Source organism: Durio zibethinus, chromosome 25 (genome assembly GCF_047325235.1).
Source record: "Durio zibethinus cultivar Kanyao isolate XHJ-2024 chromosome 25, ASM4732523v1, whole genome shotgun sequence".
In the NCBI taxonomy this organism is placed as follows: Eukaryota; Viridiplantae; Streptophyta; class Magnoliopsida; order Malvales; family Malvaceae; genus Durio; species Durio zibethinus.
The window spans coordinates 19,196,266-19,218,292 of record NC_143186.1 but is presented as its reverse complement, the minus strand read 5'-3'; the positions used below and the strand labels follow the sequence as shown (position 1 = coordinate 19,218,292).

The 22,027-nt window shown below is 35.4% G+C and overlaps 1 protein-coding gene and 2 pseudogenes across 2 annotated transcripts; 2 read left to right on the top strand and 1 right to left on the bottom strand.

Moving 5' to 3' along the window:
• Positions 1–81: 81 nt before the first annotated feature.
• LOC149511758 (uncharacterized) lies at positions 82–6,285 on the top strand (annotated as a pseudogene).
• Positions 6,286–12,114: 5,829 nt separating this feature from the next.
• Positions 12,115–15,668, top strand: LOC111275618 (scarecrow-like transcription factor PAT1 pseudogene; annotated as a pseudogene). The gene is made up of 2 exons (XR_016333472.1): positions 12,115–12,306; positions 13,714–15,668. The product of XR_016333472.1 is annotated as a scarecrow-like transcription factor PAT1 pseudogene (transcript).
• Positions 15,669–15,802: 134 nt separating this feature from the next.
• Positions 15,803–16,964, bottom strand: LOC111276113 (uncharacterized). The gene is made up of 2 exons (XM_022861925.2): positions 16,652–16,964; positions 15,803–16,423 (listed from the first exon to the last, which is right to left on the bottom strand). Exons 1-2 carry the CDS (start codon positions 16,854–16,856, stop codon positions 15,825–15,827), a joined length of 804 nt encoding a protein of 267 aa, XP_022717660.2. The 5' UTR covers positions 16,857–16,964; the 3' UTR covers positions 15,803–15,824.
• Between the last annotated feature and the right edge of the window lie 5,063 nt (positions 16,965–22,027).

The window sequence follows — 22,027 nt, the reverse complement described above, 5'->3', positions numbered from 1 at the left end:
AGCAGAGAAACATGTTTTTGGCTGCTCAAGTACTTGTGAACTGCAAAAGCTAGTTTAAAGATGTTTCCTTCACAAACGCGAGTGCAGATGGAGAAAAAACCAGACAAAAGGATCTAGAGGACAAGAGCATGCAACTTCAGACTCCAATGCTTTTGAATGATGACATTATTAGCATTTAAGGACCGAGATTCTTTCCTTTTCTTTCCCAAATTACTTTGCCTACACCCAAAACTGACCTTAAGACTGGCTGACACATAGGCAATAACCTGGCAAAAGAACAAGCAATGTAAGCAACACCTGGGGCAGATTCCAGGTCTCATTTCAACTATATATCAAAGATGTAACGCAGAAGAGAGCTGCATAGAAACATCCACTCTCCTGTCTTGCTTGTCCATAACTATCAAAGTCGATTTCCAGGCTCTCCTCATCAAAGGAGAAATGGCTGTTTATTTATCTTGTTGGTCTGAACTTCCAACGGAACTCCTCTCTTCCATTGCTGCATGCCTGGACACTCGCTTGGATGTTCTTCATTTTTGAACTGCATGCAACTCCTGGAGAAGTTCTGTTCGTGTGCCACCAAAATCTCCTGCTTTGCCGGTGGTAGTCCACTTCATTGTCAACCATCCCTCGAAGCCTCTTGCTTCCTTTCTCATATCACAGACAACAGTTTACCGCATTGCTCGACCAGGCTTTGAAACTCATTCTAATCACAAAAGTTGGTTCATCAAGCTCGAAGAAACCAAGCAAGACAACAAGTTTCGTGTGTTGAACCCTTTTTCACAGCGTCCGTTCAAGAACATGCCTGCCTACTTTCCTAAGGAGCTGAACCATCTTCAGGGTTATGGAGACGGAAAGGGCTTTCAATATTTGACAGATAAGGGAAGATGGTGATGCTGAGTTCAATGAGGCCAATCCCTGGATTCGTAAGATCAAGCTTGGTTCGAATTTTGATTCAAGTTCTGTGGTTGTTGCTATCAAAAGAGGAGACTTGTGTCGCATGAGAGTTGATAATGATATTCAATGGTGTTTGCTTGATTCTGATGTTCAGTGTCGAGACATCACCAACTTCAATAGGAAGTTCTTTACTGTTGATCTTTATGGAGTTATTTTGGGGCTTGACGAGAACTCTTTTACCCTGGACGAGATATACTCACCTCTGGAACAAAAGGTCTCGGAGGGTGAAAGATATTTTCTGGAGTCATGTGGCCATCTTTATATGGTTGTTCGAGACTTCTATACTTGCCCTGGTCAAGTTCATTATTGTTGTTATTTTTGAAGCAAAGAAAACTTTACTCACTATTGCATTTCTTAACATCAAAAACATTACAATTTAAAGCCTAATTAATAACTACCCACTAAAATCATAATCCTAAGAGTAAGCCATGACCACCAGCATGAATAACAAAAAAAATAACCAACACCAGAAAAACAGGAACAACATGAAACATTCAATGAATACACATTAGCAGTCCTAAACACATCTTCTAACACTCCTCCTTGCTTTAGGAGCTGCAAACACCAAGTTTTGTCCTCAGAAATTCAAACTTGCTAACTAGCAGTGGCTTGGTGAAAATATTTGCAACCTGATCTTCTGTTTTGCAATAGACAAGAACAACATCTCCATCTTTCTGTACTTCCCTTAAGAAGAATAATTTAATATTAAAATGTTTAGTTTTCCCGTGAAACACAGGATTTTGAGAGATAGCAATGGCAGCTTGATTGTCAACAAGAATCTTCGTGCTTTCCTCCTACTCTAAGTTAAGATCGATTAAAATCTTTCTTAGCCACAGAGCTTGATTAACAGCAGCTGTTGCAGCAATAAACTCTGCTTCAGCTGTGGATTGAGCTACAATTTCTTGTTTTTTTGAGCTCCATGAGAAAACACCAGAACCAAGTGTGAAACAATAGCCTGAAGTGCTCTTCATATCATCAATGGAACCTCTTCAATCACTGTCTGAGAAATCAACCAGCTTGAACTCTTTGCTCTTTGTGTATTTAATGCCAAAATCACTTGTGCCTTTCACATATCTAAGCACCCTCTTTGCAGCCTTGAGATGCCATTCACTTGCATAATGCATAAACCGAGACAAAATGCTTACAGCATTCAAAATGTCAGGCCGAGTTGCTGTGAGAAACATTAAGCAACCAATCAAGCTTCTGAAATATGCCTGATCAATATTCTCTGTTCCATCTTCTTTACAGAGCTTTTCTTTTGAGTTCATTGGTGTCTTCATTTCTTTACATTCTTCGAGTTTAAACTTTTTCAAAATCTCTTTGGCATATTTCTTTTGACAAATGAAGACTTCATGTTCATTCTGTTTGATTTCCATTCCAAGAAAAAAGTTCATTAATCCAAGATCTGTTATTTCAAAAAACTCCATCATCTCTTGCTTAAATTTCTTCACAATACTTATGTTGTTTCCTGTCACAAGTAAGTCATCCACATATAGTGAGATGATAAGAATGTCAGCTCCATTGTGCTTGACATATAATGTTGATTCAGATAAGCTTTTGATAAATCTCAAGTTCTGTAAATGTTCATCAATCTTGCTGTACCAAGCTCTTGGAGCTTGCTTCAATCCATAAAGTGCCTTTTTAAGAAGATAAACCTTGTCTTCTTCTCCTTCCTTGACATAGCCTTTTGGTTGTTCTACATAAATCTCCTCTTACAGAAAACCATTCAAGAATGCTGACTTGACATCTAATTGGTGCACTTTCCAATTCTTTTATGCTGCAACGGCAAGTAAAAGCCTGATAGTGTCGAGTCTAGCGACTGATACGAAGGTATCTGAGTAGTCCACACCGAGTATTTGAGCATATCCTTTGACCACGAGTCTAGCTTTATACTTGTTGATTGAGCCATCAACATTAAGCTTGGTTCTGTACACCCATTTGACTCCAATTACTTTTCTGTTTTGGGGTCGATCAACCAACTCCCATGTTTCATTCCTTTCAATCATGAATAACTCCTCTTTCATTGCAGCAATCTAATTTTGATCCGTCTTGGCCTCTTCATAATTTGTAGGTTCACACACAGCAATATTGCATCTTTGATAAACATCATAAAGTTGTCTTGTACCTCTGATAGGACTGTCATCCACCATTTCATTCTCTCAATCTCCAATGCTAGGAAACTTGAACTTGTGCTCTTTTAAGGTTGGATCCATCTTTTTTGCATCATCCTAGTTTCACTCTTCATCTTTCATAAAGTGCACATCCCTTCTTATAATAATTTTTTCAGTTTGTGGCTGAAAAACTTTATAAGCTTTTGCAACTGAGCTGTAGCCAATGAAGATGCCTGGAAGTGCTCTTTTATCTAATTTATCTTTTTTGGTCTATGGAACATAAGTGAAGCACAAACATCTAAATATTTTAAGGAAATTCAGAGATGGTTTATAACCATACCATGCCTCAAAGGGTGTTTGATCCTTCACTGCTCTTGTGGGAAGCCTGTTTTGCAAAAAAAAGTAGTATTTACTGTTTCAGCCCAAAATTGCTTTGGCAGGTTCTTCTCATGTAGCATACATCGTGTCATCTCCAATATGAATATATTCCGTCTCTCACTTACTCCATTTTGTTGTGAAGTGTATGGAGCGGTTAATTGATGTTGGATGCCTGCCTCTTCATAAAAATGAGTGAATGCTTCAGAGGTGTACTCTTTGCCATTGTTTGATCTGAGAGTTTGAATTCTATAATCACTCTCATTCTCAACTCTGGCTTTAAAGTTCCAGAAGACTTGAGCCACCTCTGACTTGTACTTTAAAAAGAAGATCCAACACATACGGGTGAAATCATCAATTAATGCAACATAATAAAGACTACTTTTCAGAGAAGGCATTTTTTGTGGGCCTACAATGTCAATATGAATTAATTGTAATTTGTTTGATGCTCTCCATGTTGCCTTGGGAAATGGTTTCCTACTTTGCTTTCCAAACTGACATACTTTGCAGTTTGGAATATGATTATCAAGTTTTGAAAAATCATTTACCATCTTCTTAGATTTCATATGCAGCAGCCCTTGATGATGATAGTGCCCGAGCCTTTTGTGCCATACTTCAGTGATTTTTTTTTTAATTGGGAATGCAGTTTGCTCCTCCTCCAATAGATTTATAGCAAAGCTTTTCCCTTTCATTTTTACTTTGAACATATCTTGGCCAACTGCATCTTTAATCAAGTAATTTTTATCTTCGAACACAACTTTATAACCCTTTTCAATTAGTTGTCCAACACTTAACAAGTTTTGATCAATTTTAGGGACATATAATACATAAAAAATGAACTTTGTACCTGAACAAGTTGAAATTACAACTGTTCCTTTTCCCTTCACAATTATGTACTTGCCATTACCAACTCAAACTTTCGATGAGTTTACGTTGCTTAGTTCCCTGAATAGATCCTTGTCATGTGTCATGTGGTTAGTACAACCACTATCTATAAGCCAACTCTCATTTGATTCGATGTCGGAGAAACATGTAGCTACGAACAGGTGATCTTCCTCCTCTTGATCAGCAATCTTTGCATCTTCACCATGTTGCAGAATTTTGTTTTTACAAATAACAGCTTCATGCCCCATCTGACTACATTTAGTGCATTTAGCATCAGGCCTTCTCCAACATCTAAATGGAGGATGACCCTTCTTTCCACAATGTTGGCAAGGTGAATATGATTTCTTCTGATTTTCATTCTTTCCTTTTGCATTGGCTGATGCAGTACTTGCCCCATTTCCTTCAAAATCGTTTTTCTTCTTTCTTTTGCTTTTGGCCACATTTTGATGCTTGACTACCAAAGCTCCTTCAATTGTTGTATCTTCCCTCATCAGTCTTTTTTGTTCTTGTGCTTGCAAAGCGTTAAGCAATTCTGTTAAGAAAATTTTTGACAGATCCTTTGTATTCTCCAAGGCAGTGATGGTTGCTTCATATCTTTCAGGTATTGTAACAAGAATTTTTTTTACAATTCTTAAGTCAGTAATTTCATATCCAAGAAGCCTTACTTTGTTTGCGATACTCAGAAGCTTATCGGAGTAATCTTTAATCGTCTCGGAGTCTTTCATTCTTTGAAGTTCAAATTTCCTAATCAAGTTAAGGACTTGCATCCCTTTAATTCTTTCATCTCCTTCATATTCATTCTTGAGATAATCCCATATCTCTTTTGCTGACTTCAGAGACATAATACGAGTGAAGATGATGGATGAGACTGCAGCAAACAAGCAGGCCTTTGCCTTTGATTTCTTTGTCTTCTTTTCTTTCTGTGCTTTAATCTATGCCATGGTGGGATTGTTTGGAAGTGCAGGAATTTCATAGTCTTCTTTCACTGCTTCCCAAAGATCTAAAGCTTCCAAGTATGTCTCCATACGTACTGCCCAAATCTGGTAGTTGTCTCCGTCGAACACCGCTGGAGCAATTGCGGAGAAACTGGCTTCAGCTTCCATGACGCGTCAATTTCACACATAGATCCCTTAAGAAGAAAGCTCTGATACCAAATGTTGTTATTTTTGAAGCAAAGAAAACTCTACTCACTGTTGCATTTCTTAACATGAGAAACATTACAATTTAAAGCCTAATTAATAACTACCCACTAAAATCATAATCCTAAGATTAAGCCATGACCACCAGCATGAATAACAAAAAAAATAACCAACACCAGCAAAACAGAAACAACATGAAACATTCAATGAATCCACATTAGCAGTCCTAAACACATCTTCTAACAATTATGATTGAAGAATTTATGGTTTTGTTATGGAAACTGGAGTTGATGATGTCCATGTGTCTGTTAAGTTCAAAGTTTACAAACGGATCTCTAGTCAACATCAGCAGAATAGGTATGATTGGGTGGAGGTGAATGATTTGGGTGATCAAGTGTTCTTCGTGAGTACTGATTGCTCATTTTCCTTTTCAACTGGAGACTATGATGGGTGCCATGGGAACTGCATTATCTATGTTGATGAAATAGACAAAATTCAGCATCTTAATAATGAAGAAAGTGATGAAGAAGACAAAGACATTGATGGACTTAGGCAACTAAGGAATGGAAAGGTCGTATTGTTCAACTTAGCAGATCGCTCCTGTGCACCTCTTGCATTTTTCCCACAATATTTGGCTATGTTCTGGCCTCCTCCAACATGGCTGATGTGGAATCAGGGTCATCTAGTTCCTGAATACTGTAAGTTCAGAGTACTTATATTAGTTCCATTTTAGTAGAAACCTCGAATGGTGATTGTTAGCTTAACCTTGTTTTGACAGATGATGTGCTTGTTGATGTTTTTTACTTCATTCATGCAAACTTCTCCACATAATGAGATAATGTTGCTTGCATAATTCATTGCTAGTTATCTTTCTTCAAGGTTGATAGTAGTGATTTTTCGTGTTGCCAAGTAATATTTCTGCTGACTACGACCAGGATTAGGCATTGTTAGCATTAACGTATGTTGATTTTCTTTACCTTTTGTGCACTATGAAAATTTGCATGAATCTGCTAGTAGCAGAATAATATTAAAGATTCCCTCATGAATTCAACTTTCATTGGATAGCTATGTTATTTAGGTTGTCAGTTCTGTCATGCTTTAACATGTGCCCGGTGCTTGAGGTAGTTGTTCTGTATTGCTTTAAAGCAACCAGACAGCTTAACGACAATAAAGCAATCACCAAATGTTATGCTTTCAGCTGAAATTTTATTGAGTTCATACGTTATAGTCTAACATATCTAGGACATAATCAGACAAGAAAAAATCGTAGGATGATCACTTGTTGGAGTCTTTTTTACGGGTGTCATTCCTTAAATTGATCGATTCTTGTACTAATTTAGGTAGTTGAGATGGAAAAATCCTGTTCTTGTGGAGGCCAATTGAACTTCCACTTATTAAGTGGTTAAATTAAGAAGCTATGTATTAACACTTGAATAATTTGCCTTTTCTGAATAACAAGTTAACCATATGTAAATGTCCAAGTCAATGATGATTCAAATGGATACATCATTACTAAAGAGTCATGGCTAGATTAGAGTCTGCAGAATATCTGAGGCTATAGATTTTAAGTAAGTCTGCTCATTAATCATAATTCTATTGAACTGCAATGTAGCAGTCCTAGGTTGTGTCGCTTGCTTCCTGCTTTAACATGTGACACAGTTTCACTGAATAACCTACATTGCCATGAGTGCAAACAAACAGCTTTGCTGATGATGTTACAATCACAGGTCCGGTAATTGAGCTGAAACGTGTATGTGTAACATATAGCTAAACCCTATCACCCAATCAGCGAAGTTTATAGCACAAGGCTCTCAGATATTATATCTTTTTGACAAGTATCATTGGTAATTGAGATGGTTCTTGTGCTGGTACTCTTAACTGATATTGAAGAATCTTCTGACACTTAGGAGGTCGATTAATTGCTGCATTTCTACGAGACTATAAACTAGCCGCTCATTTTCTATATAGTTTCAGAGCATTTACTTCTCATTTTTTGTTATAAACAAGTAGTGTCTCAATCCAATACCATCATGTTAAAGACTGATGGCTTTTTTATGTTTGTTTTCCTGGCCTAACATTCCTGAAAGAGTGAAGAAGTCTGAGGCTTATCAAATCTTCTCAGATTTGACTGATTGATTATTTATTAAGCATTCTATTTGCAGTGTCAAACATTAAATTCAGTTTGATGTCATGCATCAGCAGATCAATTACATGAGGAGATAGTCATAGTACCAAAGCATTAATATATCAGATTTCCTAGTTTGGATTTCAATTTAATGCCATCTTCCTATTAACTTGTATCGGTTCTATTCTTTTGACGCAGATGTTCCAAAGACGACTATCTGCTTGAAGCAGGCTGCAGCACAAGCGCAATAAATCTCTAGTATCTACTTCCTTCTCTAAGATCCTGGAAGAAGGAATAAATAAATTAGCTGTTGTTGTTAGTTTCATCGTCTTTTATCTGAACAATGCAAGGTGGGAGCTGTTTCACCACCATACTGTTGTGTCTTGTTGTTTTTAATCTGTAATAAGGTATGTTAGACTGCTGTTTCCTATCTGTCTGGTTAAAGGTAAGAGACTTTTCCAAACTCATGGTAATGTTTTGTTGTTTCCAATATGAAATCCAGACGGTTTGATTTTGATGTTCGTTATCTCTAAATATTTAAGCGGTTCTTATGTCTGAATTTAGCATAACACCAAGCAAATATCATGTTTCCAACATAATATGTCAGTTTATAGATTTGATTTCTTGAATAGGCAATGTCATTTAAACAGCTGCTTAGAGATTTTAGCTTGTTACCAGCTATAAAACTTGCTTGCAGTTTTAAAATGAAGACCAATATCTGTTTTAGTAGGAATCAGTTCAGGAAAATGACTGCCTCTGAACTGTTCTAGATACTAAACATAAAAACTGTATTTTTAACAAGTTTCCCATCTCAGTTTAAAGAATCCTGAGATTTTACCAATGCTTAATTGCCGAAACTGAATACCCTTTTCCAAGTTCAATTTTTATGGTCTAATTTTTATTCCATATTCTGCCATTTCCTTTTATGCATATCAGAAATATCTGAAATGATTTTAACTATGCTTACCTTTCCCCTTGAATCAAATGGCTTGAACCTGTCATCCTATTTCTGTTGAATTATGTACATTTAAGTTTTGTGAGAGGTGAGTATCAGATTCGGGTACAAGCCCAACACGGGTAAATTCATTTTTTTCTAGGTTTTCCATATATTTGGAGGGTCAGACCTCCGTATAAAAATGAAAAGTTGGAGCAACATGGCATTTAAGTTTTCTCTAGCTCATATCTTGCCTTTGAAATTTATTCCTTCTGAAAAAAAAAATTTTCATTACTGTCACTACCTTAACTTGCAGTCCAAGCATATTTAAAGCCTGTTTATAGCATGTTTTTCACCATATCAGCACTGTATCGACAACAGCCTCTCATCTGTTTAAATCTGATGATATAATCCGGATGACTTTATAATCTTCGACGCGTCATTCCTTATGTAAATCACCATTACCATGATAAACAAAATTCCTTGTCAACTTCACATGGTTATTGATGTGTTTGATTGCATTTGTTAGTCAAACTTCCTCATATAAACCAAATAAATCAAACGCCATGTTTTCATTTGCACTCAGAAGTCTTGTAAATGATTTCCTTTGAAAATCGAATCAAATCAAACCACCTTGAAAGAATCCAGGTTGATTTTTTGCATTAGACATTTGCTGTCAAGGATTGATGTTGTGTTTTTTGGCTCTTGTCTAGATGTAGACAATGCAGAAAGGTCCTACTACACATATTTCTCCTTTGAGATTGATATAATTACCACAAGAAAGTCACTTCCTACATAGATTTGATTGGCTAGATATATTTTTATTTGGACTTGAAAAATTCCCTTTTCATAATAAAGGATAGAAGATTTCAACATTGACTTGTGAAGTATAAGGACAAGCTGCTGATGGATGTATATATTTTAAAAGCAATAATTTCAAAGAGAAAGACCTTAATTTATTACACAACATTATTTGTTTCATAAAAAAAAATTACATTTTTATAACGCGATTACGGGTATTGATCATTTTGAATCAAATTGAAAGATATAAACTCAACATTGATGCAAATAAAAGAAGTGAAATTAAGCCAGAAAATTTGGTAAAAATAAATGTGAAATATTGCATCAACGTGACATAGTGCTGATGAAAATTCTTACAAATTGGAAACCATATGTATTACGCAATTATTTTGGACTAGTTGGGAGGAAATATTGAGCAAATTGCAAGGAGTTCCACAAGTTTTCTTCACTGATGCAGCCTTTCCATAAAGCTTAGTGTTTTCTATTGGACACTGACATTGCAAAAGACTACAAATTAAGACAAAAGGGAAGAACAGCAATTTTGTTAACAGGTTTGGAACACAACAAGGCTTATCTCTCCTATGTAGGGTCCCTTACTGGTCGGCAGAAATCATGGGGTGACATTGAAAGTCAACCATTCTAGTGTGTTTTCATGTTTGATATGTATTTAACAAATTTGGTTAATTCTCAGCATATAAAACTTTGATAATATATCAGAACATACCTAACGGTTTTGTCTTGAACAACATTTTTTTGTGGTCTTCAAGACATCTACGAGGTCTAATATAAGTACGTGTTTTTCTTAATAACGCTAAACCTATTAACACCAAAATTGATATGTGTCGGACATGATTACTTTTTAATACAAAATCATAAAATATATTACTTCATTTGATCTACAAATACCTTGCCACCTTCCCCAATTTTAATTTGATTGATATTAATAAATAAAGAACATAATGTTAGTTGTGGATTAGTATAATGCACTAATGCTTTTTTTTTTTTTTTTAAGATTCAAAGAGACTATTTTAGAAGGCAAGGAGGTAGGTTATATAATAATTCTCCCATCCCCTCAGATTCTGTTTTTCATTGTACATGTGCATAAGTAGTCAAAGGTATTTTAGACTTTTAGACCCCACATGAAAAGTTTGATTAATTGGATTCTAACATTGGTTTTTTTTTTATGAGAAATCTAAAATTAAATAGATTTTTCAATTCTCATATTAAAATAAAATATATCATACAATTTTAAAATAATGATTGAAAATCGTAGATAATTTGAATAAAAATTCACTTATTAAAATCAAATCTAAAATTTTTGTGTCCTAATTAACGATATTTTTCAATTGAATCAATTTTTATTGATGATTTTAATATTGATTTTATCGTAAAATTATAACTGTAAAACATCATTTAAAATTATTATCACCGTGTTGAAATATCGTTTTAGACATTTAAACACTATAAAACATCACTCAACAATATTTTAAGCTTGATTAAAGGATATGGATCCTTGTCATTGTGTGACAAAATTTCATCCCATTATAAATTGTGCAAGGAATTCATCTTTACCATGGAGAAGTTAAGCATATGACAAGTTGTTGGAGACCGAAGGAGAGGAAGAAAGAGAGGAACTTCGTTTCTGTGTGTTACAATGGGGCAGGCTTAAACCGTGTGGGTCCTGTTATATTGCATGATGGAAGGGCCTAAAGCCTAAAGCAATCCTATCCATTTACCATGAACAAATCTGTTTTATCTTTTACTTCCTCATCAGACTAACTTTCTCAAAGTGTCTCCTGAGGAAACAACACTCAGACCAAAATACCCTTGTCCCCATTACAGCTAAAATTATACTTTCTTGGCCATTTTGATTTTTTTTGAGACAGTTTACTTGAATTACATACAAAGAAAGAAGAAAGTTTGCAACATTGAAAAATTGATGCATCTAACATTTTTGTTCTCTTACATATAAAAATCAAGAACTTCTAGAATTAGCTTCAAATCCTTCAAACGTGTTTTATGAACATTTGATTATCTATGTAATTATTATAATCATGAAGGAATGATTTCTCATTATCTAACAGTAACAGCACATGGTTTTTCATTAATTTAAATAAATTATTGATTGACAGTAACAGCATCTCTTGGTATAATTTTAACAAATTATTGATTAACCCCCCAATCATTCGTACAATACATGGTACATACTACTCATTACCTAAAAACAAAATTATAAAAGACTCTTTTTTGACATTTTCAATTATACATGGAGGGTAAATCATTTGACTATAATTTGAAGGCTCTAAGCTAACATTCCAATAAACCAGAATTAAAATTTTCAAACTTTTGCTTAATTAAATGTTGATTAGCTTACCTAATCACCAAAGAGATAAGGCTCAAGGATCAATAATAATAGTTTGGACCCACATTGATTAGTTTAATTTTCTTTAGCTATATTGAGAGTAATTTAAAAGTAAAATTTTAAATGTATCTATATAAAATTAGTTTTTTAAATTATTTGAAAATTTTTAATTTTAATAAAATTTGAAATGTCTTTGATCATATTATAAAAAAATATTTTTATGTATAAATATAAGTTTGGTGCATACTTTGTTGGTTGAAAGGAGGAATTTTGGTCTTTTTAAATACTAAAAAAATGGGAGGCAGAGCCCACAGAAGAACTAATGAAAGAGACACAATACTGAATCTGAAGATGGGCGGATGACATTTGGTTAATGTCTTAGGTAAGGATTATTACATTAATCAACTTTCTGTCATTTTGTCAGTGGCAGTCATGTAATTTTCATAACAAAGCACGTCATTTGTGGGGGCAACTTTCCTATAAAGTGAAGGGTGATACACCTTGCAGGTTGGGGACACCATGTACTTGCCTGTTCTAGTTTTGGATTCTCCTTTGATCCTTGTCCTTTGAAACCCAAACTGAGCACCAAAAATCTGAGGTTGGAAGGGGAATCAAACAAGGTATGTTAGAAAAATCTTAGTTGTATTTTGTATTGAAATTGACAAGAGTCTTTGTTATGTTCTTTGATTTCTTGAAGCTTTTCTTTTGGTGAGTTTGGTTTATAGTTTGTTGCTTTGTTCTGTTTTTTTTTTTTTTTTTGCTTCTTCTATAATAAAAATGGTATGTTTCAGGTCTGAAACGAGTTTGTTTTGCTGATAAAATGATGATGATGACGACCAAGCAGCTTTTTAGCTAAATTTTAATGTCAAATTTCTGCTTTTTTTTTTAGCTAATATATAGTAGTTTGAAAAAGGTATAATCTTTATGTTCATGCATATTTGGAAGTAATTGACTTTTCTTCTTTCAGCCTTGCTTTATTGGTTTTGTAAAAGATTTTATCATGGCTTTAAACATCATGTCTGAGCATGTCCACGAAAATCTAAAACAAATTATATAGCTTCATTCTATATGATGAATGCTCACTTGGTTTTCTTTTTCTTTTTTTTTTCATTTTTTCCCGTTGTTTTGATCCTCAATTTCAAAAGGCAATAAGGTTTGCATACCTATGTTAATGTAGAACTGATTGAAAACAGATTCTGCAGAACTTTTACCTTGTTTTTACAGGAAAAGCTTGGTTGCATGAAGCTGTGATGATTTCTGTATTTTCCATGAATAAACTGCATTTTTTTCTTTGAAGTTCCTATATAAACCTTTTTCATGTTAATTGCTTGCTGATATTTGGTCTTTGTGCTATTTTGTTTGCTAAAAGACACGTTTACGAAACGTATTAATAAAGTTTATTTTATCTGAAGATTTTCTGTGGTTTGAACTGATGGTGGGTTCTCGTTAGTATCATGCTTTAGCTTTTCCTATTTTGGTGGAAGATGTTTTTATATCTGCCACCATCCTTGCATACCACCAAACTACCTAACTTTTCATTCATAAAATCTTCAGTGCTGACTGTGTTAGATGTTGGCTATGAAACTGAAGTGCCTTTGTCATAAAGCAATAGCTTGTCAAGTATGATCTATATTTAGGACATAAAATTTTTACTGTTGTCCATCTTATATGTGGCACACGTGCTAGATTGTTGGCACATTTAGCATCTGCCTGGTCTTGTGCTTTTGTACCCGATGGTTGTCATCACTATTAGTCAGATTCTTTTGGGAAGATTCGAACTTCCTATGTTCCTTCCCTTTTACTTTTTCTTTTTTATTTATTTATTTATTTTTTTTGCATCTTTTTTCTCTTTTGATGCAAAGGAACTATAAAGGTATGGCTGTGAATTGTTTCCATGACATCCTGTTAGCGATCCACATTTCCGCTGGTATAAATGAAAAGATGGTGTTACTTTTTGGGATAAATTAGTATTATCTGCTTTTTCTATTATAAAATACACCTAATGTTTTTGTCAACCTTCTATGCAGAATACATCATCTCATTGATGTGTTATCCATGCCAAGCAGCAATTCTGGAAAATGTCTGGGTGATGTAACTTAGACATAACAAGCGCCCGCAATTAAATTTAAAGGCGTTTTTATCGGAAAGGCTTTCTGTTGCTGTCTGTCAATTGGTAGCATTAGACCAAAGAAAATTGTCCAATGAAAGCGTCTCAGAAACATAAAATTACAGGCAAGTACTTTGACCAGGGTTTAGATATGTACCAGTCATGCTCTGATGATTGCGGCAATGGTGTGCAACATTCGGTCCAAAATTTGGAACAATACTGTACCCTTGAATCGTCGTCTGGTATGCAGAATTCTTCTACAGCCAGTTTCTCACCCAATGGCAGTCCTGCTTCACAGCAAAACTACTCTTACCCGTCAGACCTGCATCATTCCCCAGACAATACATGTGGTTCACCAGTAACTGGTTCTCGTGTAACAGACAATGAGCATGACTTGAGGCACATGATAAGACATCTGGAAACTGCTATGCTAGGAATCGATTCAGATAATTTTGACATTCATACTATCACCGCTTCTGGTGAAGCCACTGAAGTCTCCATTGAAGCAGGGAGGTGGAAATACATGATGGAGATGATCACCAGAGGGGACCTGAAAGAACTGCTTTATGCTTGTGCAAAAGCTGTAGAAAATAAGGATATGTATACGGCTGACTGCTTGATGACACAGTTACGTCAAATGGTGTCAGTTTCGGGTGAACCAATACAACGTATAGGAGCCTACATGTTGGAAGGGCTTGTTGCAAGGCTGGCCTCTTCAGGAAGTTCTATCTACAAAGCCTTAAGATGCAAAGAGCCTGCCAGTGCTGAACTGCCTTCATACATGCACATACTCTATGAAATCTGCCCATATTTCAAGTTTGGGTATATGTCAGCGAATGGTGCAATTGCTGAAGCCATGAAAGAAGAAAGTAGAGTCCATATAATTGATTTTCGGATTGCACAAGGAAGCCAATGGTTGACCCTAATTCATGCACTTGCTAATCGTCCAGGAGGACCTCCAAGTATACGTATTACAGGCATTGATGATCCTACATCAGCTTATGCCAAAGGAGGAGGACTTGAAATAGTGGGGCAGAGACTATGCAAGCTTGCTGAGTCATGTAAGGTACCCTTTGAATTCCATGCTGCTGCTATTTCTGGTACCGAGGTTCAACTTGAAAACCTTGGAATTCAACCTGGTGAAGCTATTGCTGTAAATTTTGCGATGATGCTGCATCACATGCCAGATGAAAGTGTGGGAACTCAGAATCATCGGGACAGGCTGTTGAGGTTGGTGAGGAGTTTGTCTCCAAAGGTGGTGACTCTTGTTGAGCAAGAAGCCAATACAAACACTGCCCCGTTCCTTCCCCGTTTCCTAGAGACAATGAATCATTATTTAGCAATCTTTGAATCAATTGATGTTAGTCTGCCAAGGGAAAACAAGGAGCGGATCAATGTTGAACAGCACCGTCTGGCCTGGGAGATTGTCAATATTATAGCATGTGAGGGGCCTGAGAGAGTAGAACGTCATGAACTATTGGGAAAGTGGAGATCAAGGTTTACCATGGCTGGCTTTACACCCTGTCCATTAAGCTCATTTGTCAATGCTACCATCAAAGTTCTTCTGCAACGCTATTGTGATAAGTATACACTTGAAGAGAGAGATGGAGTTCTTTATCTCGGCTGGATGAATCGAGCTATAATTGCTTCTTGTGCATGGAGATGCTAACCAAACAATAGTTATTGTTACTTTGTCGATAGAACCTTTATTTGAAAAACATTTCTTTACTTTTTCCTCTTAGGCATACACAAGATTAGCCCTTATTTGATAAGAACATCCTTTTCGGGGATGCAATGAAAACAAGGCCTTTGTACAACTGAATGTTAGTTGATTAATTCCATTGGTTAGCTGTCAGTATTGCAGCTTGTCTTGCATATGCTTTTTCGACTCACTAGCGTTTACATTGGTGGACATGCCAGCAAAACTTTCTCGTTTTTCATTTTTGGTTAGTCGTTTGCCTTTTATGGAAATATAACAGATGTGGTGCTGGCTTGTTCAGTTGGGGCCATTTGCCAGAAAATGTTCACATTTCAGTTGAAAACTATGACAAAACAGGGAAGTATAGCACAAGGATTTTGTACAGTCAAATATTCTAAGTTGGACTGAGGTCCTTCACGTCCAATCGAATCAAATTCTTCATATACCCCATCAATGGTATTGGCAATCCTCCCAGCAATAACCCTGCAAACTATTACGGCCCTCTTCAAATTCTTCAACTTGAAAGAAACCATACTGTCACTCACTTCCTCACTACATGTACTCAATCTAATCCCATTTTTCCTGGTAAATTCCATGTCAAATCTCGAATGAATTATCCGGCAGGCTCGACAACTGGGATCTTTACAAAGCTCAGACACTTGCTTCAGCTTTCTGCTGCAGCAGGCCATTGTAGTGCCATAGAATAGTAACAGCTCATTTCCATCTACCATGCTTCTTGGATGTCTTCTATGTTGCTCATAGGCTTTTTTCATAACTTTTTCCCTGTACTCCTCGAACCTTTCCAGAACTTCTATCGAGTTCTTCACTCTTAAAACCCTTTTGATCTTCCATGGTGGTTTTGAGGGATTCATTGCCGCTTTTTGAAAGATTAACTCAATGATGTTTCTTGATGGATCACCATTGTTGAGCTCTGATTAAAAATAGCAGGGTTAGATTGCATGCAAAAAGGTACAAAATCCCATTACATTGGACAAACATAGCCTACATAGATGATAATGTTGAGCCCTAATTTAAGATTTCATGAAACTCCTAACTCAACTATGAACTGTTCAACTAGCAGCAATCATTTCGAAGACTTAGACTAACTATGGAAGCCTTAAAGAAACATATGTTGAAGGAAATGTCAGCAAAGACATACCATAAAACTGTGTTTTCGGATAGTTTGGTCTGAAAAGCGATTCGCGAAATGGATTTCTCAGTTGATGAACAAGCTCTTTCTCCAAGTTCTCATTTCTAGAATCATACGCTTTTTTCCTACAGTTGTTTCCTGGCCTTCCAACCACATCAGTCAGCTTACTAACACAGTTCACATTCTCCTTCAAAGACACCCAAACTGCCTGCATTTCTCTTCTTTTCCTCCCTCTTTCTGACTTTGATTCTTCGCAAGTTGTGAACTTGAGAATGGAAGGGAAAATGCAGTGTTTAGGGGAATCCTACACTGGCTAATTATAGCATACAATGGAATGTTACCAGTCAATGACAAAACTATAGCTTTCCTTTCAGTTTCATATTTGTTTTGAGAAGGTAAAATTTGTGAGGTTCAAGTGGAGATATGGGCCACAACGTGGCTGCATGCTTCTACAATCCCTGCCAAAACAAAGACAAAACTGGTGAATTTAAAGGGTTTTGGATTCTATCAACAGTGCATTTATAATGTCTACCCTACTAAAAATTGAAAAAAAAAAATAAAACACTCGAACGTTACATAAGCTTCTGGATTTACTACAAGCCAAGAGTGGGAAAGAAACAGGAATTTCATTCTTCAAGGAATCTTTTTCTGGTACTGATTTGGATGGATTTTCACCATTTCTTTACCCTTCTCTAGTTCTGCTGGCATCTTTAATTGGATCCTGAAAGGCAACCTAATGTAAAAACTAGAAAAATCTGTGGTTGATTGGAGATATATATATATATTAAAAAAAGCAAATGAAGAATGGCCAGCAACACAGGCCAACTTAATGACTTGGATTTCAATCTATGCACATAATGAAGTGTACTATAAGACACTTTGAAAGAAAAAAATTTACCCACGTAAGTAAGATCTGGGGTTGAAAAGGAAAAACAATGTCATTTAAACACTCACATAAATACTTAACAGATTTGAAAATGTGAAACTAAATCTATTTTTCTGTTATAAAATGTTCTTCCAAGATGGTTCACAATTCACATGCGACAAAAACAAGCAGCTGTTAATGCATTCCCGAACAAGAGAAATTATAGCTTCTTTTGTCCTTTTTATCTCAGGACCGGGAACAAGTTGTCTGCACTTGAACCTCACCCTTGAATCAACAATCAGGACATACATGGTCCATCTTCTTGGCCTTGGATCCTTCACATGTTTGGTCAATCATCTGGACATCTCAAGTTCTCAAACAAGCCTCTAGCAATTCTTTTTTTTAGGTAATTTTATGAGAATCATCCATCAAAATGTGTAACCAAAGCTTTGATTTCAGGTACATTATCTGAGAGGCAATGGTCAAGAAAAATACAGGTATACACTGTAGTAATCACAAGCTCTCCAAGTTAAGACAAGCTGGAAACATATTCCTTACAAATTCCATTTCAAGAACTTGTTTTACAACACCTTCCTGTAATAATACGTGTATCAGTTCCACTTTTGTACAAACTACAAAGTTAATACAAACAATGATTGGCAACAGAAGGAAGCTTGTAGTTCCAATTAACAAGATCAGATCAAATAGTAAACTAATATATATATATATATATATATATATGTAGAACAATCCATATTTCAGAATACAATTCTACCCTTTTCTTCTTTTACCAGCCAAAAAGATGGAAAAAAAAAAAAGAAATCATGTCCATGTTTTATTTCTTGTCACCTTCATTGTCAACAGATTTAAGGACCTGTTAGTATTCTTCCAATGCTCTATGGAAATGCGTAAGAGTGATTTAGGGGTGTAATTTCAACACCGCGACCTTCACTTGGATTTTCATTAGATCTATTAGTGTGTTAGTGGTTGAAGTAATTAGGTATGACATTTCTACTGGTACTGTTGTAATAAGTTCTGCCATCTGATCAGTTTAGATAACATGATGGATCTGTGCATGGTGATCCATACTGTTAGGCAAACAACTTTTATAATAGTTAAACAAACTTTTGTATTTTTTAAGCCTATAAATTAATGAAATGAAGCTTATGATCTGATGAGCTAATTTACTTCAAGTGACAGATTAGTTTTTTCTGTTTTTTTTTTTCTTTGTTCTTCCTTTGCTCTAAATCCTTCAATTGGTATCAATGCATTCTTTGAGGTCTTAGAGGACCTGTGACCTCCAAAAATTGAGTGAAAAGCCATCAAACACTTACCAGCCAGCTTTTGTCAACCTTAAATAGCCTCAAGCAATTGCTTCTTACCTCTACCTCTTATTTTTTTTGGTGAGAACTATCAGATATGGGCTGTCAAAATGAAGACTTATTTGAGTGTTTTTGATTTATGAGAAATAGTGAAAAATAAGAAGGAACCACCACAACTTCTTGCAAATCTAACAGTAACTCAAATGAAAAATTATAGTGAAGAAAAAGCGAAGAGGTACAAGGCTAAAAGCTATATTGAGTCTTCAATTTCTAATGACATATTCATCAGAATCATGACTTGTGAAACTACAAAACAAGCTTGGGACGTGTTCAAGGAAGAATTTCAAGGTAGTGACAAGACAAGACAAATGCAAGTGTTGAATCTTAGAAGAGAGTTTGAAGTCTTAAAGATAAAGGAGTCTGAAAATTTAAAAGAGTACAATGACAGATTCATGAAGATAGTAAACAAGATTAGATTACTTGGTGAGAAGCTGTCAGACAAAAAAATTGTAGAGAAGGTTCTTGTTAGTTTACTAGAGAGGTTTGAGTCAAAAATCTCATCCCTTAAAGACTCCAAGGACCTAACCAAGATAACTCCAGTAGAATTGTTCAATGCTTTACAAGATAACTCCAGCAAATAAGGGCTATCAGATAAAAGGATTCAACAGAAGATATTTTTACAGCCAAAAAGAAAGGCAAGATGCAAACAGAAAGCAAAGGCAGAAAACAAGGAGATCAAAGAAACAAAGGTTTTAGAAACAATGAAAAGAAAGGAAAATTTTCACCTTGCTCTCACTGTAAAAAAACCACTCACTTGGAGAAATATTGCTGGTACAGACCTGACATACAATATAAGTACTATAAACAGCTTGGTCACATAGAGAAGGTATGGAAAAACAAAAAAAAAAAAGTAGCCAGATCAATAAGCCAGAGTTGCTGACAATCAACAACAGCTAGAAGAGCAAGTTTTTGTTGCAACTTGCTATGGAACCAGAACCTCCTCAAGTGCATGGCTCGTTGACAATGGCTGCACACACCATATGGCATCTGATATCAATATTTTCAAAGAACTGGACATACTTGTACCTTTAAAGTCAGAATAGATAATGGTGATTTCATAGAAGTCAAAGGAAAAGGAGTAGTGGCAGTTGAGAAACCAACAGATACCAAACTCATTTCAGATGTGTTATTTGTGCCTAAAATAGATCAAAACCTATTAAGTGTAGGACAGTTGCTAGAAAATAACTACTCTTTAGTTTTCAAAGACAAGGCATGCATAATTCATGATCTCACTAGCCATGAACTTTTTATTGTTAATATGAAAGGAAAATATTTTTCCTTAAATTGGCATGAAGCAAACTCCTCTATATATGCTAGTTCATATGATGAATCTTTTTTATGGCATAAAAGGATGGGACATTTCAACTACAATGCATTGAATTTCATGCATAAAAATGATCTTGTATTAAACATGCCTACTGTTGAAGTCAATGCTGGAGTGTGTAAAGTCTGTCAGCTAGAAAAACAAAGTAAGTTGCCATTTGCAATTAACAAAGCATGGAGGGCAACTGAAAAACTACAACTTATTCATACTGATGCTTGTGGTCCTATGAGAACCTTGTCCTTGAATGGCAGTAGATATTTCATTGCTTTTATAGATGATTTTACCAGAATGTGTTAGATTTACTTCATGAAACAAAAGTCTGAAGTTATATATGTTTTTTGAAAGTTCAAAGCTTGGATTGAAAATCAAAATGGCTACAAAATCAAGATCATAAGGTCAGACAATGGTACTGAATACACATCTGACAGATTTAATGAGTTTTGTGAAGTTGCAAGAATTGAACACCAACTGACAGCAACTAACACTCCACAACAAAATGGAGTCAGTGAAAAGAAGAATAGAAGAATCATGGAGATGGCAAGATGCATGCTGTTTGAAAAGAATCTTTCTAAAAAATTTTGGGCAGAGGCAGTCAATACCTCTATCTACTTGTTCAACAGGCTGCCAACAAAAGCTTTGAAGGGAAAAACCCATTTCGAAGCCTGGTATGGAAGCAAACCATTAGTGTACCACCTCAGAGTTTTCGACAACATTTGTTATGTGTTCGTTCCTGATATTAAAAGGGACAAGCTTGATCAAAAAGCAGAAATATGTATTTTTCTGGGCTATAGCAACATCACCAAAGGCTATAGGACTTATAATCCACTTACAAGCAAGATGATTATAAGTAAGAATGTGAGATTTAATGAGCAAGCTGCCTGAAATTGAGAAAAGTCAAATGGAAAATCAGTCAAGCAAACTGCTGCAAACATGATAAGCTTTCAAGATCAAGAAGATTATATATTTGAAAATGAAATCATTGATCATGAACCAGTGAGAGGAATCAGATCACTCATAAATATTTATCAAAGATCAAATGTTGCCATTCTTGAACCAGCAAGCTTTGAAAAAGCTGTCAAATTTTTAGAGTGGAGGAATGTCATGAAGGAGGAGATTCATATGATTGAAAAAAATCAAACATGGATGCTAGTTGACAGACCAAGCAACAAAAACATCATTAGTGTTAAATGGATTTTCAGAACAAAGTTGAATGCTAATGGTTCCATCAACAAACTTAAAGCTAGATTGGTAGCTAAAGGCTACTCCTAACAGCTTGGTGTTGATTTTTCAGAGACATTTGCTTCAGTTGTAAGGTTGGACACCATAAAGCTGCTATTAGCCTTAGCAACTCAGCAAAGTTGGAAAATATACCAACTTGATGTCAAATATGCCTTCTTGAATGGTTATATTGAGGAGGAGATTTACATTGAACAACTTGATGGTTTTGTTACCAAGGGACATGAAGGCAAAGTTTATCTACTTAAGAAGGCTTTGTTTGGATTAAAACAAGCTCCAAGAATGTGGAATTCCAGAATTAATGATCATTTACTGAAGTTAGGATTCAAGAAAAGCCTTAGTGAAGCAACATTGTACATTAAAAATTTTAATATTAGTGATCTGTTGATTGTTTCTTTGTATGTTAATGATCTTTTGGTGATAGATAACAAATCAGCTCTTGTGAAAGATTTTAAGCTCCAAATGTAGGAAGTTTTTTAGATGACAGATATGGGAAAAATGTCTTATTTTTTTGAAATGGAGATTCATCAAGACCAGCAAGGAATCTTCATTTGTCAAAGAAAATATGCAAATGAAAC

Coding starts and splice junctions, on each gene's coding strand:
- LOC111276113 (XM_022861925.2), bottom strand. CDS start 16,856: ATGCAGGCAGTTTGGGTGTCTTTGAAGGAGAATGTGAACTGTGTTAGT. Junction 16,424..16,651: donor TCCGAAAACACAGTTTTATG/GTATGTCTTTGC, acceptor ATTTTTAATCAG/AGCTCAACAATGGTGATCCA.